Consider the following 12,506-nt stretch of genomic DNA (forward strand, 5'->3'; position numbering starts at 1 on the left):
TATATATTAGATTTGTGATTTCGGTCGGTTATATAAAAAACTGGACCGTGATCACCCACGATCCAAACCCATTTCGACCCAAATTACGTTTATAGTTTAGCATGGGCCTTCAGTTCCACGGTCCAGATTTGTACGGAAAAAGTCACCCTGGAAGTAAGAAAACCTTTCTGGCGTTAGCATTAGCCATATAGGCCATAAATTCCTTTTTTCCCATTTCTGTAAAGATGTGTTGCCAACAACCAAGTACACAGAATCCCACATGCATAAAGGTTAGCAAAACCTGCGGCGAGTTTAACTTTGTGTGAAAATGGAGGGGACCTTCTCGTGGGACATTTGGGTGGAAGAAGCTCTCTCGAAACTCGAATCTCTCAAGCTTATGCGTTCCCTTAGACCCATTCATCTTCCCAACGTTGTTACCGATCGATGTAGCTTCAACTCTGGCTCAATTGCAAATTCTTCGCTTAATCTTGATCGAGATTTTCAATTTTTTGATGGCCCACAAAAATGGGACAGAGCTTCTGTTGAAGTGAACATTTCTGAAGCCACGTTTCGGAAATGGCTTCATGATGTTCCCAGTGCAGGTTAGATTACTTGTTTTGAGGCTCTTTATTTGGTTTGATTTTGGTTCTTTTTGATTTGGTTGTTGGAAAGATTTCCTCTTGTCGATTTATGGTGCCGTTTTATTGTTTTCTTTGGTGCAGGTACTGTACAATTGAGTGTGTTTGTATAGGAAGGTGTCTATTTTTAGTTTAGATGTTTAGCATTACTCGTTCTGGAGATTTTACAAGAATCTAAATTTAATTTTTATTATTATTGTTGGTAAACGTTATATTTTTCAAGAAAGATTGAGTTTTTATGCTTTCATTACGCATTTCTACATTGTGTTACAGCAGGTTTTCAATGAATTTGCAATTGTCAACTCTGTTTAATGGAATAAATTATGAAATAAGAGGAAGTATATACATGAAAATGATGAAAAATCTTGATCTATCTATCAACTTCAGTCTAGCATTCTTTCGTTTTTCTTCCTTCTGATTTTCACAGGGGATGACAATGAAGTTGAAAGTGGAAGAGATGGAAAGCTTAAGAAGCTGATTGTCTTCTCTGGAAATGATTATCTGGGATTGAGTTCGCATCCTACAGTCATTAATGCAGCTAGTAAGGCACGTATAGGTTGGCCAGTCAATTTCATGCAATTTAACTTTACTTTGCATGCTACTGATGAATGGTTTTTGTGTATTAATGCTGTAGTTTGCTGATTATGCAGGCAGCTTGGGAGCATGGAATGGGTCCTAGAGGTTCTGCTTTGATCTGTGGATATACGAGTTACCACAGGTTACTGGAATCATCATTGGCAGACTTAAAAAGAAAAGAGGTGTCATTTTCACGGCCTTGACGTTAAATCATTAATATTTTTATCTGACTTTTCTTTGGATTGAACTTAGGTCTCTTCCTTGTTCGTCGGGGCTGTTTTATTTCAACTATTTATGGTTTTAGTAGAAGAAAGTCTGTTTTGCATTTCTGCTGAGAGGAAATATTTCATCTTGAATGTCAAAAAGCTAACTCAAACTTCATTTTTTAAATCTGTGTCTCGTCTCTCACCATTGGCTGATTGAAAATGTGAACCTTTAACTCTCAAAGTTTTGGAGGTAAATGTTATATTTTTTGTTGTGGCAGTAGAAAATTATTGACTTGGGAAATTCAAGTGACTTTGAATACAAAAATACGTAGTTTTAAAATTTACTTCATGAAATAGAGCTTTTCAAATTACTATTTAGTATACTGATTCACTGTTATTCTAATGTTATATTAGGATTGCCTTCTTTGTCCAACAGGCTTTTCAGCCAACATGGCCTTTATGACAGCAGTTGGAAGTGTTAGTTTGCTCATAGCTGGTCCTAAACCTTCAAAAGATGGCAAGATTGCTATATTTTCTGATGCCCTGAACCATGCTTCAATAATTGATGGTATTCGCCTTGCTGAGAAACAAGGAACTGCTGTGGCCTTTGTGTACAGGCATTGTGATATGAGCCATCTCGATGAGTTATTGTAGGCTTTTTGTTTGATTCTGCCATTCCTTTTGCCTTATTCTTCTCCTTTCAATAGGATTTTACGCTGATGTTGATTTTATGATCCAACAGGTCAAATTGTTCCATGAAGAAAAGAGTTGTTATAACTGATAGGTTCGCTAATTTCCTAAATTTGAAAATACCAGCTGATTGTGTGAATTCTTCTCTAAACTATTGAATGTTAATATCTGTTAGAGCTATATTAATTGTCTTTGTTGGATAATATGCTCCAGTTATAAGCATTGCTTCTTCAAAAGATTCCTTACCCTTGCCATGCTTGTCAAGGTAGAAGTAATGCAATGATTACATGCAGATATTTGCAACTTTTCTGCCACTTTCTGTAACGCATGAACATGATGTAAAATAATGCAAGTGAGAAACTGGTTTTCTTTCATTACTATAGTCCGACATTGATTTATTGGTTTAACCCTGTAATTCTGAGTGACATCAAGAATTTTTTAGCCCCAAAAAAACTTTTTTGCACGGAATGGTGGGATTTTATACGGACATCTAAATTGTTATGTTTTGGAATTTTGTGATGCTAACTTCCTTGTTACGGCCTGTGGATAAAGTTGACTTTATGACTATTTATCGAGTATCTCTGAGTGGATACAAATTTCATCCATGAATTTTATTTGAACTAATGTATATTTAGTGAAGTAGAAAGTCATTTTATCCTTTTTGTCCAAACATCAGACTTCTAGGTCCAGAAAAAGTAAAACCTGGAAGGAAAAGATGCTTAATTTGACAGTGCAACTCCCCCCCCCCCCCCCTCTCTCTCTCCTGTCTTTCTTTGCTCTATAATGCTATCTAACTTGGATTACTTATGTTGTCTAAGCTGGCAGCCTGTTTAGCATGGATGGAGACTTTGCGCCTATGACCGAGCTTGCAAAACTTCGTAAAAAGCATGAATTTCTGCTAGTTATTGATGATGTAAGTTCTAACCTGTTGTCAATTCAAAAAATATTTCCCCTGATAAAACATTCCTCCAGGAAAGCAGTGAAACTTCAGTCTCTTGTGATTGCTCTTTATTGATTTGGTTTTACATTAGAGTTGCTAACTTATTTTCAAACTTCTGGAGGCATATGAATCTATTATATTTTAGCTAAACCATCACTTACATGTTTAGGCTCATGCAACATTTGTTTGCGGGAAAACTGGTGGTGGAGCAGCTGAAAAGTTCAATTGTGAAACATGCGTCGACATTTGCATTGGCACTCTGAGTAAAGCCGCGGGTTGCCATGGTGGATTCATAGCATGCAGGTAAGGCGACAGAAACATTAATAAATTATAAGGCTCAGTAGATATTATCTGCCAATATTTAGCCTGAATTTTTATCCTATTCTGAGTAATACACGAGAGTTACCATTTAACATAGACCTGCCTCAAAGTTTTTATTTTCTTATATTTTCAACTCTTCTGGTAGCAAGACAATTAGTTCGTTTTGCTGTCTCAACTAAACATGGCTACTTTGTAGTAAATCATTTAAAAATGAATGCCTTGATTTACTCTCTTGATGGCAGCAAAAAATGGAAACTGCTCATTCAATCCCGGGGTCGTTCCTTTATATTTTCAACTTCAGCACCAGTTCCTGTTGCTGCCGCAGCCCATGGTTAGTTTTACTTTCTATAGCTAGAAAATTTTATTTCCAAAGTTTATCCATTATGTAATCTTATTCTTGATGAGGTGAGGAAAATCTAGCTTTCAAGAAAAATATTAAATATTTAAATGATCTGATCAAACAAACCGGCAACCATCAGTGCGAATATTTTAGATGCTCGTGTTCCTATACAGCAGACAAGAGTGTCACCAAAGAACAAGTTTATTCTTGTAGTACAGCGGATAATGCCTCCTGTTACGAGTTTTATGAAGTAGAAGTCGACTCATAGTGGCTAAAAATTGGGAAATATTGAGAAAGCGTGATATGGGACTTTTTGTACACATGCCTCATCATCTTTTCTTCTTATGTTTTGTCCAACCTATGCAGCCGCAGTTGTTGTGGCAAAAAACGAGGCTTGGCGTAGGCAAGCTATCTTGAACCGAGTGCAAGAATTTCGTGCTTTGACAGGAATCCCCGTAGTGAGTCACATCATTTCACTTCTTGTCGGAAGTGAAGACAAGGCTCTCCAAGCTAGCAGGTAATTCGCGTCATCTTCCAATCTTTCTTTACATTGTTTGCCATGCGTAAAATGACTGATCAAACATCTTGAATCAGGCATCTTTTAAAACTTGGTTTCCATATAACCGCAATCAGGCCTCCTACAGTGTCCCCGAATTCTTGCAGGTTTGTCATCGAACTGACGAAACTGCTACGATGATCTACGATAAATTCGAGATAAGCGCCGATGTCATTGATTCATGAATTTATCTGCTTTCAGGTTAAGGGTAACTCTGAGTGCAGCGCACACCAAGGATGATTTGATAAAGCTCACAAGTGCACTGTCTCAATGCATTAGTTTCAAAGAGGTTGAAGTATGTAGCCCAAGTTGCTACTCCAAACTTTAACTCTCCTATTCTTCTACTCGAATTTGGTGACGCATTCCAAAGTACTAGAAATAATTCTCGTGTTTTGTAAATTTCTTCAATATCATTGTCTTGACAATTTTTTTTATAAAAAAATATGCGAGCCCGTCCTGCATATAACACAATAAATAAAAAAAAAAAAAATCCGAGTTACGTGATNAATAGTATAAATATAGTGTAAATTCAAGTATTATATGCACCATAGATAGATACATGTATATATATATATATATATTTTTAACTTTTGTCAACTATTTATTTAAGAAAATGACCTGTTCAAGTGTATTCAAGATTATTTTACAAATTCCTCCCATCGATACATGTTAAAATATTCCCAATGTTAAAAAATTATATACATATATATAAATATATATATTATTTGTTTTTCTGTTTTTCCAAATTGGGTTTTATCTAAGTTTTCCAGGGCTTTTGCATATATCCAAGTTGGGATAATGAAATTTTATTGATTTAAAATAATAATTTTGCTATCTTCCGTATTATTAAAACTTAAAAGGAATTTTCGTAGTAAATAATAAAAAAAGGATTGTTCGTTATTGCCAATAATTTAATCTGACGAGTATGTATCATATAATATTCATATATAAAATATTCAGATATTATTAGTAAATTACTATATAGAAAAAATCTTTGATCAAATATCAATACGGTAAAATATATATGTAAAAGGAAAGAATCTAATAAAGAAGTTTAAATTGTGCAGAAAATAATCTACATTAGTGTTCCTTGGTACACGATGACAAAATATTAAAGAAGTAGATTAATTAAAGAATTAAATTAAGATTACATAGATTATTTTTATAAGATTTTGGATTTTTGAAATTATTTTTAGATGAGTGATGATATGGACAAATTTTTTTTAAAGGAAAGCTAGCTGTAAATTTATTAAGTAATATCATTCATTATAAGTTCGATTAACAAAGATGGAAATCCGCCGTTCATCCAGACAAAAGATGAAGGAGATGAAAAAGCAAAATTTGCAATTTTATGGGCTGCTTTATTAGCCTCATAAGCGATATCAGATATTACCGGTATCTGAAAAAGATGATTGATATGAACATTTTAAACTTAGATAAGATCTATATAAGATTCACATAGATTTGTTTGAGATCTATAATAATTTTTTTTTCCAATAACAAGTGTTAACTTAAATTAAAGATATATTTGATATTAAATAAAACTAAACGACGTGATAATAATAAATATTTTTTTATGTTTATCAATCATTATGTTTATCAATCATTATGAATTTTTCCAAAAGAATCATATAAAATTTATTTTTTCCAAATATACATATACGACATTAAGTTCAAAAAAAAAAAAAAAAAAAAAAAAAAAAAAAAAAAAAAAACTAACGTCCAATAAGAAAAAAATAATCTGTAAATAATTTTATGTTGTATTTGGATGTATGGATTTGAAGTTAGATATTTCAAATCCATAACAACAAATTTATTGGTTTGTTTGTATAAATCAACTTGACAAAAAATCTCAAATAGTATTTTCTGAGTGAATTTTAAATCTATCTCATCGTGACTAATTTCAAATCATCATTTCGAATTACTTTCTCAAATCCAAATTCTTGAACATTATATAAATAATTGCCACCTGTATTTTATTATTTTATATGGTATTCTTTTTATTATTATCACTTAATATTATAAAAGGTAATATTAAGTATCATATATATACATACCAAAAATAGGATGTAGATAATCTGATATATCTTAGAATTCTAGTACCAAACCGATAAGAATTTGAGATCAAGTCCGAAGAGGACTCTTTCTGATCTCTATATATATATACATATATTCATACCAAATTATAGAAATACGAACTCACAAAAACTTAATCACATCACATAAATCCCTGTTTCAAGAAAGAAAGTCCCTGAAATACAAGCCTAACCAGAATTCCAATGGCTAATTTCAACGAAGACATGTTGATGGAAATCTTTTCATGGTTATCTGGAAAGAGTCTGCGTAAATTTTCTCTTGTGTCAAGATCAGTCGATAAGCTACTGTCTGATGATTATTTCGTCCGAAAACAGTCCAGAAACATGCGATTCCTGGGCGACTCCGATTTCTTCGTACAGAGTTATGGCTATAATGAAACGCTTCAACTTCATGTGAATTATAGGGAAGTAAGTCAGAGTACTAGTCTCTTGCCATGCAAAGGTGACGAATTTTTGAGTGTATTTGGGAAGATATGGGCCTCCTTCAATGGCTTGATTTGTAGCAGAAAAGATGAAGAGGGCCCCTTGTTTCTATTCAATCCAGCAACAAGATCCTACATGCAAGTACCTGTGCCTACAGATGGAAGGTTCGACATCGTTCTCGCTGGGGAGGAACGTGGAAGTATGGACGATTACACGTTGTTATCGGTAGTCCCCTCTTCCGAGTGGAGCGGGGAATCCCGATTCAAGGTCTTCTCCCCAAGCGAGAAGATGTGGAAAGATTTGGCAGGAGTGGACTTTGGCGGAAGAAATATACTGTTTGCTCTCACTGTTCAACTTGAAGGAGTTCTCTACTTTGTATCAGATAGTGGACAATACTTTGCGGAAGGGAGTCAATTCTTATGGCCATATATCGTGGCTTACGACATCAAAGATCGCACCTCCAAATTCTTGAAGATACCGAAGGATGCGAGGAAGAGATCGTGGGATTCGGACCTTGCCATCTTCGAGTGGGGCAGGCCGCGCCCTAGCAATGGCAGGCGCAGCACGATCTGCCTGGTCAGGTTCTGGAGGAGCATGTTCACCATTTGGGCTTTGTGTACCCCTGTAGACTCCGGTACTTCATATTGGAAAAGGGTCTTTCATATGAGGATCAAAGCAATGGGGTCGAGCAATTTTGATACAAAAATGGAGATCACCGGCTACAGCATCTTGAATGGAACTACTTTGTTACTCACTACGGATCAAAAGTTGTACAGTTACGATCTTCTGGACGGGACGAATGCGAAGATTCAAGAACTGTGTGAGCATGACTTTGGCGGAGCAAAGGTTCACGTTCATTCGTTTCGGAGCACGCTTCGTCGGTGCGGACCCGATCACGCAGTCGTCAATTCATTTGATATGTGAAGATTAGTTTCATTTTCTTACTACTTTTTTTCAGAAAAAAATGGTTTGAATATTACCTTCCAAACAAAATTTCAGAATCATGTTTGAAAGAATTCGATTATTAATTTTATATTATAATGTAAATATAATCAATCAATTAGATGATTCTTAGATCCGTGATTGGCAAATCATATATCTATAATTTTACATTTTTTCCCCTCAAATCCACGCCGCCAAATTTAATTATCTGTAATAATAGAATCAAAGCATGGACATATATATATATATTAAATTGCAATAATAATATCAAAGTGGATACTCTTTTAAGTATTTCTTCCTTGACATATGAACCATACAAGCCTAATGTGATGTAAAAGGTTCTAAATCTTGATATCACACCCAACGAGACAGATTCATATATCATCGGAATCACAAGTTAGGCCAATCTCTCCTCAAGAAAATAAGCCAAAAATTCAAACGACAAAAAACATAAACCAAGTGCAAGATGATATATTAAGTTCCATGATATGATGAAATGAAATTAAAATCATTAACCATGCATGGTTAGGTGGATTCATCAGATCCAGATTTGGGAGCAGAAAGTGCCAACCAGTTTCCAACTTCAGAAGCCAAACTTGAGGCTGAGGAAGAACAGCATGCATTCTGTTGCTTTTGATTTACATATTCCATTGCGTTTCTTTCCCCATACACACAACCCTCCCACACCTTTATATTTGCAACAGTTGACATCTGCAGCACATAATATTATATTATATACAAATCCCAATTTCAAAATTTCATTTTTGTAAAATTTATCATCATTAATTCATATGATATAAGGTTTAAGGAAAGGTGACAAAATATTAGATTCACTTACAAGAGGAATGACATGGTTAGGGCTATTGGGGACTCTCTTTTGATTGATCACAGTAGCTGTGGAGAAAGTATTGGCTCCCACATCCTCAATATTTGTGCCTTTAGGTACAGTGGGAAGTGAAACTGCAACTGCACCTCTCTCCGCAAATGGCTTCACCGGCGGTGATGGGTGGAGGAGGTGCTGATAGGGAAGCTGCGGCGGAGCTGAGGCGGTGGAGGAGGAAACTGAAGGTGGGGTTGGGACAGGTGAGGAAACTGAAGGTGGGGTTGGGACTTCAACCTGGACAAGAACCTGATCGGGCTGAGGGGACATGTTAGCACAAGGAGTGGAGTAATTCTTTACCATATTTGGCCAAAGAAAAGTCCCCTGAGGCTTGCAGATTCTGAACCCACTCTTCAGCCTTTGTATCTTTGCTGCCTTTTGGTCACCCAATGGTGATGATCTGAAGGCTGGTTTCTCTCCAAAATCTGATCTTTCATCCCCCACCGTTGATATTTCTTGTACTTGAGGTTGCTTGTTCTTTGTCTTATCTTTTTCAGATTTAAACTGATCTGTTGGAGCCATTAATGGGAAGTCTGTTCTCGCTCTTTCTTCCACATTTGGTGTCATCAGCTTTCCAAATTTTTTCTGATTGAAAATTTCCATAATCATGCAATGATAAAGTTACAAGTCAAAGGGTTATACATGCAATTAATGGTTGCATTTAATGCATATATATAGGTAGGCATACAAGTTTTAAATGGGAAAGCTGGGGTATGCGACTCCCAAGATTGAAATACAAGTCTTTTGCAGTATTTTTGCAATACACAGGATTGAACTATGTAATTCACCTATTATTTATGTGAGATAACTCTTGAGGCTTCTAAATTAAAGTATAATAATAACTAGCTTACATAATTAATATTATGAAAGAAATTAATTTACTCATACATTCATATATTGCTAAGTAAATGCTGTATAAATGTAGTTAAAAAATAGAAATGTTGTTTTATTGGAATCATAAACTTGCGGAATGCTACACAACAATAAATGGAAGCAAGCTATTCAATTCAAAGCATTAATAACTTGCAGTCATTTAAAGCAATAATTGATTCAAAGGCAGTATAAATGAATTGCTTATAAGTATTTAATACCTTCATTTCTTCAACAAAATAAGAGATGGCCATGAGTTGTTCTTCGAACGTTTCCTGAAAAGCACATCTCATAATTAAGACATGATCTAATAACTTTAAAATTGCTAAAATTACTGGAAACTAAATCTTAACTACCATTGAAAGAGGTGACTTTTCTAGATCACATTTTGGGGGTACCAGTTTAACAGCAAGTTGATCCAGCTCTGGATCACTGGTATTCCCAGAACCATTTGATATTAATGCCATTGATTGATTCTCTTCTAGCTTTCTTTTACAAGAAAGTTCATCCAGTTCTCTGTAAACAATCAATAAATTTCAATGTCCAAAAAAGGATAAGCTTTGTTTGGTAAGTAAGTTTAACTAGCATCACCTCTTTAACTTCACAATTTCTTCCTCTAATTGCTTGTTTGTTGCCACTAATTTTAAATGATCCCTGTTCACAAAACAACATAAAAGTTAGCAATTACTTTAAACTAACCAAGGGAGGATGTCCGAAAAATAATAGTTCGTTTATTGACAACAAATGCATTTGTAGTTCACAATACATATTTCCTTACCGTTTTATGTTCGAAATATCGTCTTTCAAAAGCTTGATCTCATTTGCACAAATGGGATCCTGGGTTGGGGAATCACCAGGCTTCCAACCAGGTGGTGGAACCCAATAAGGGTCAGTGATCCCAGCATCCCTCCTTACATTAACAAGATCAGCACTTTCCAACCAATACTCCATTGCTCCATCGGCATTGTGTCGCCTCCGAAATCTTTCTTTTCCACCAGGTGCAAGCTTCCCTGCCATGTGCTTTAAGAGATGATCCAAGAGCCCTGTGTCACCGATCCTCTTCCTTGCTTCGGTCCTCAGTTGAGGCCGAAGAATAGGCTTCTCGGCCATTGCTCCTTTCACTTTCATCACCTCCAAAAGATTATGCTCCGCAAGTTTGTATCTAAGATTTCACACACTTTCAATACACAAGACAATATCAATCAATCACAAACCGATTTCACAGAACTTACCTCTCTGCAGACCAACGATCTTTAGGATTTTGAAGAACACGGGCCTCTTTAAATTTGATCCCATTCTTGTTTCTCCTAAACCGATTCTTTTTCTGGTCAACCTGCTTCTGGTTTTTGGTCTTGGTAATTTCATTCTTTCGTTTCTTCATGCTAATGTTTCTTGTGGAATACCTCTTTCTTTTCAAATTCCACTCGGCTTCAGGAATCTTTTCCTCTTCATCCTCCTCATCACCTTCCTCAATATTCTCTTCAATATCTTCTTCTTCTCCCATATCTTGATCTTCTTCTTCTTTTATTTTTTCTTCGACTCTAATCACATCAGTATCACTCTCTTCATGTCCCTCTTCTTCTCCTGGGAACTCCCTCTTATCACCAATACCCCTTAATTTCATCTCTATTTCCTCAAATCCAGTCACAAAGCTTGAAGATGAGTTCTGAGCATCAATTTTCCCACCGTTATCATCGTCTTCATCACTTTTATGCCTTCCCAAATACTTCACTTGCCTCCTAATCCCCCACCTTACCATCCCATTACCTTTCAACTCAGACAAGCAATACCCCTCCTGTTTATCTCTAAACGATCCCACCGAAGAACTAATCAACCAGAAATTCTCAGAGCACCTCTTTTCAGCAAATTTTTCCGCAGAAACTAATCGAAAAAGCACCTTTTCAGAAAGAGCCAATCCCATTACAAATTTCTCATCCAATGCAGGGTGCGTTTCCCTTTTGGTATAGCTGAAAAATGCGGTCAATGACTCCATACTTGGGAACCTTACTGCCACATTAAGCTTTGTCTTCTCACATACCTAACCCAACAGCATGGAACAAGAACTATTCAAAATTCCCAGAAAACAAAAATAAAAAAATATCCGGGGGATGAAATTTTCTTACCATTGCTACTCGTACGGATCTGAGCTGGACCGGAGTTCTTGGGGGTAAATGAATATGATCAATCTCGTAAAGTGCGCCGACTTGAATATGCTTTTGCATGTCGTCTTTATCCTTCTCATCTCCTACTAAAAGATTAGGGTTAGAATGCATTTTTTTCCTCACAAAACTTGATTCCGAATCCCAAACTTCTTGATTAATTTGATTTCTTTAAACAAATATTATGAATACTTTTAAGTTCATGTAAATACAAGCTGAACAAAATCATGTATGAACACTTTAAACAGTACGTCTACCTTTAAGCAAGAGAGTGCAGTGGTCGGATGTTGGTGGCGGTGGTACGAGGTTGTGTCGGCCCAAACAAAGAGACTTTCCAGCATCGTTTCCACCACCTTGTTCTGCCAGTGGCTCCATCTCCTGCGAAAATCACAGTGAAATTTTGTCTTTTCTACGCAAATAAACTGTTTCTTCCTCTCATATATTATGCAAATATATATATATATACACACACTTAGACGTGTGCGTGTGCTGTGATCACAGAAACATGCACACACGTTTGGAAAAATATTAGATCCAAAAGGGTTTTTGAAAAATTTTCAAGTCTCTCTCAATCGTGCTGTTCCTTTCGCAAACATCATAATGGATTTAAAGATTTCGGTTTTTTCTAGTATGATGATGAAAAACACGCACTACACATGCATCTGGATTGGAACTCATGGAGAGTGAAAGCGCGTGAAAGAATGATACGATTGTGTGGGACAGAAATAACAGAAGAAATGGAATTTTTTATGCGAAACCATGCGTGAGTTGACAGGTTGGGGGAGAGAGGAGAGAGAAACAGCTTACAGTTACAGGGTTGATTTGGAGGGCTCTTCTGGATCGTTTTCTGTAATAGGTTTCCATCACCGTAATCTGCATACAAACATGGA

The 12,506-nt window shown here is 35.9% G+C and overlaps 3 protein-coding genes across 4 annotated transcripts in view; 1 reads left to right on the forward strand and 2 right to left on the reverse strand.

Moving 5' to 3' along the window:
- Positions 1 to 12,506, reverse strand: part of LOC140973842 (large ribosomal subunit protein eL15-like) — a 94,483-nt gene that overhangs the window by 26,252 nt on the left and 55,725 nt on the right. The gene's annotated exons all lie outside the window — the stretch shown is intronic.
- On the forward strand, positions 212 to 4,661 carry LOC140973838 (8-amino-7-oxononanoate synthase). 2 transcript variants are annotated; one of them, XM_073436932.1, is made up of 11 exons: positions 212 to 581; positions 1,045 to 1,167; positions 1,272 to 1,375; positions 1,814 to 2,049; positions 2,142 to 2,183; positions 2,915 to 3,002; positions 3,199 to 3,332; positions 3,593 to 3,681; positions 4,057 to 4,207; positions 4,285 to 4,353; positions 4,448 to 4,661. In XM_073436932.1, the coding sequence occupies exons 1-11, from the start codon at positions 308 to 310 to the stop codon at positions 4,572 to 4,574; spliced, it is 1,437 nt and encodes a 478-aa protein (XP_073293033.1). In that variant the 5' UTR covers positions 212 to 307; the 3' UTR covers positions 4,575 to 4,661. The 2 variants fall into 2 exon arrangements, with proteins under 2 accessions (XP_073293033.1, XP_073293034.1); XM_073436933.1 differs by lacking the exon at positions 212 to 581 and having other exon boundaries at positions 1,042 to 1,173; positions 1,268 to 1,375.
- LOC140974602 (protein DYAD-like) lies at positions 8,233 to 11,991 on the reverse strand. The gene is made up of 10 exons (XM_073438162.1): positions 11,874 to 11,991; positions 11,581 to 11,702; positions 11,018 to 11,495; positions 10,690 to 10,921; positions 10,236 to 10,619; positions 10,049 to 10,111; positions 9,814 to 9,973; positions 9,679 to 9,732; positions 8,546 to 9,172; positions 8,233 to 8,418 (listed from the first exon to the last, which is right to left on the reverse strand). The coding sequence occupies exons 1-10, from the start codon at positions 11,989 to 11,991 to the stop codon at positions 8,233 to 8,235; spliced, it is 2,424 nt and encodes an 807-aa protein (XP_073294263.1).

The sequence above is a fragment of the Primulina huaijiensis genome, chromosome 3, assembly GCF_012295235.1.
Source record: "Primulina huaijiensis isolate GDHJ02 chromosome 3, ASM1229523v2, whole genome shotgun sequence".
NCBI lineage: Eukaryota > Viridiplantae > Streptophyta > Magnoliopsida > Lamiales > Gesneriaceae > Primulina > Primulina huaijiensis.

Coding starts and splice junctions, on each gene's coding strand:
- LOC140973838 (XM_073436932.1), top strand. CDS start 308: ATGGAGGGGACCTTCTCGTGGGACATTTGGGTGGAAGAAGCTCTCTCG. Junction 1,168..1,271: donor TAATGCAGCTAGTAAGGCAC/GTATAGGTTGGC, acceptor TTATGCAGGCAG/CTTGGGAGCATGGAATGGGT. Junction 3,682..4,056: donor TGTTGCTGCCGCAGCCCATG/GTTAGTTTTACT, acceptor CAACCTATGCAG/CCGCAGTTGTTGTGGCAAAA.
- LOC140974602 (XM_073438162.1), bottom strand. CDS start 11,991: ATGGAGCCACTGGCAGAACAAGGTGGTGGAAACGATGCTGGAAAGTCT. Junction 10,922..11,017: donor AGAAGAGGGACATGAAGAGA/GTGATACTGATG, acceptor ATATTGAGGAAG/GTGATGAGGAGGATGAAGAG. Junction 9,974..10,048: donor GAAATTGTGAAGTTAAAGAG/GTGATGCTAGTT, acceptor GATTGTTTACAG/AGAACTGGATGAACTTTCTT.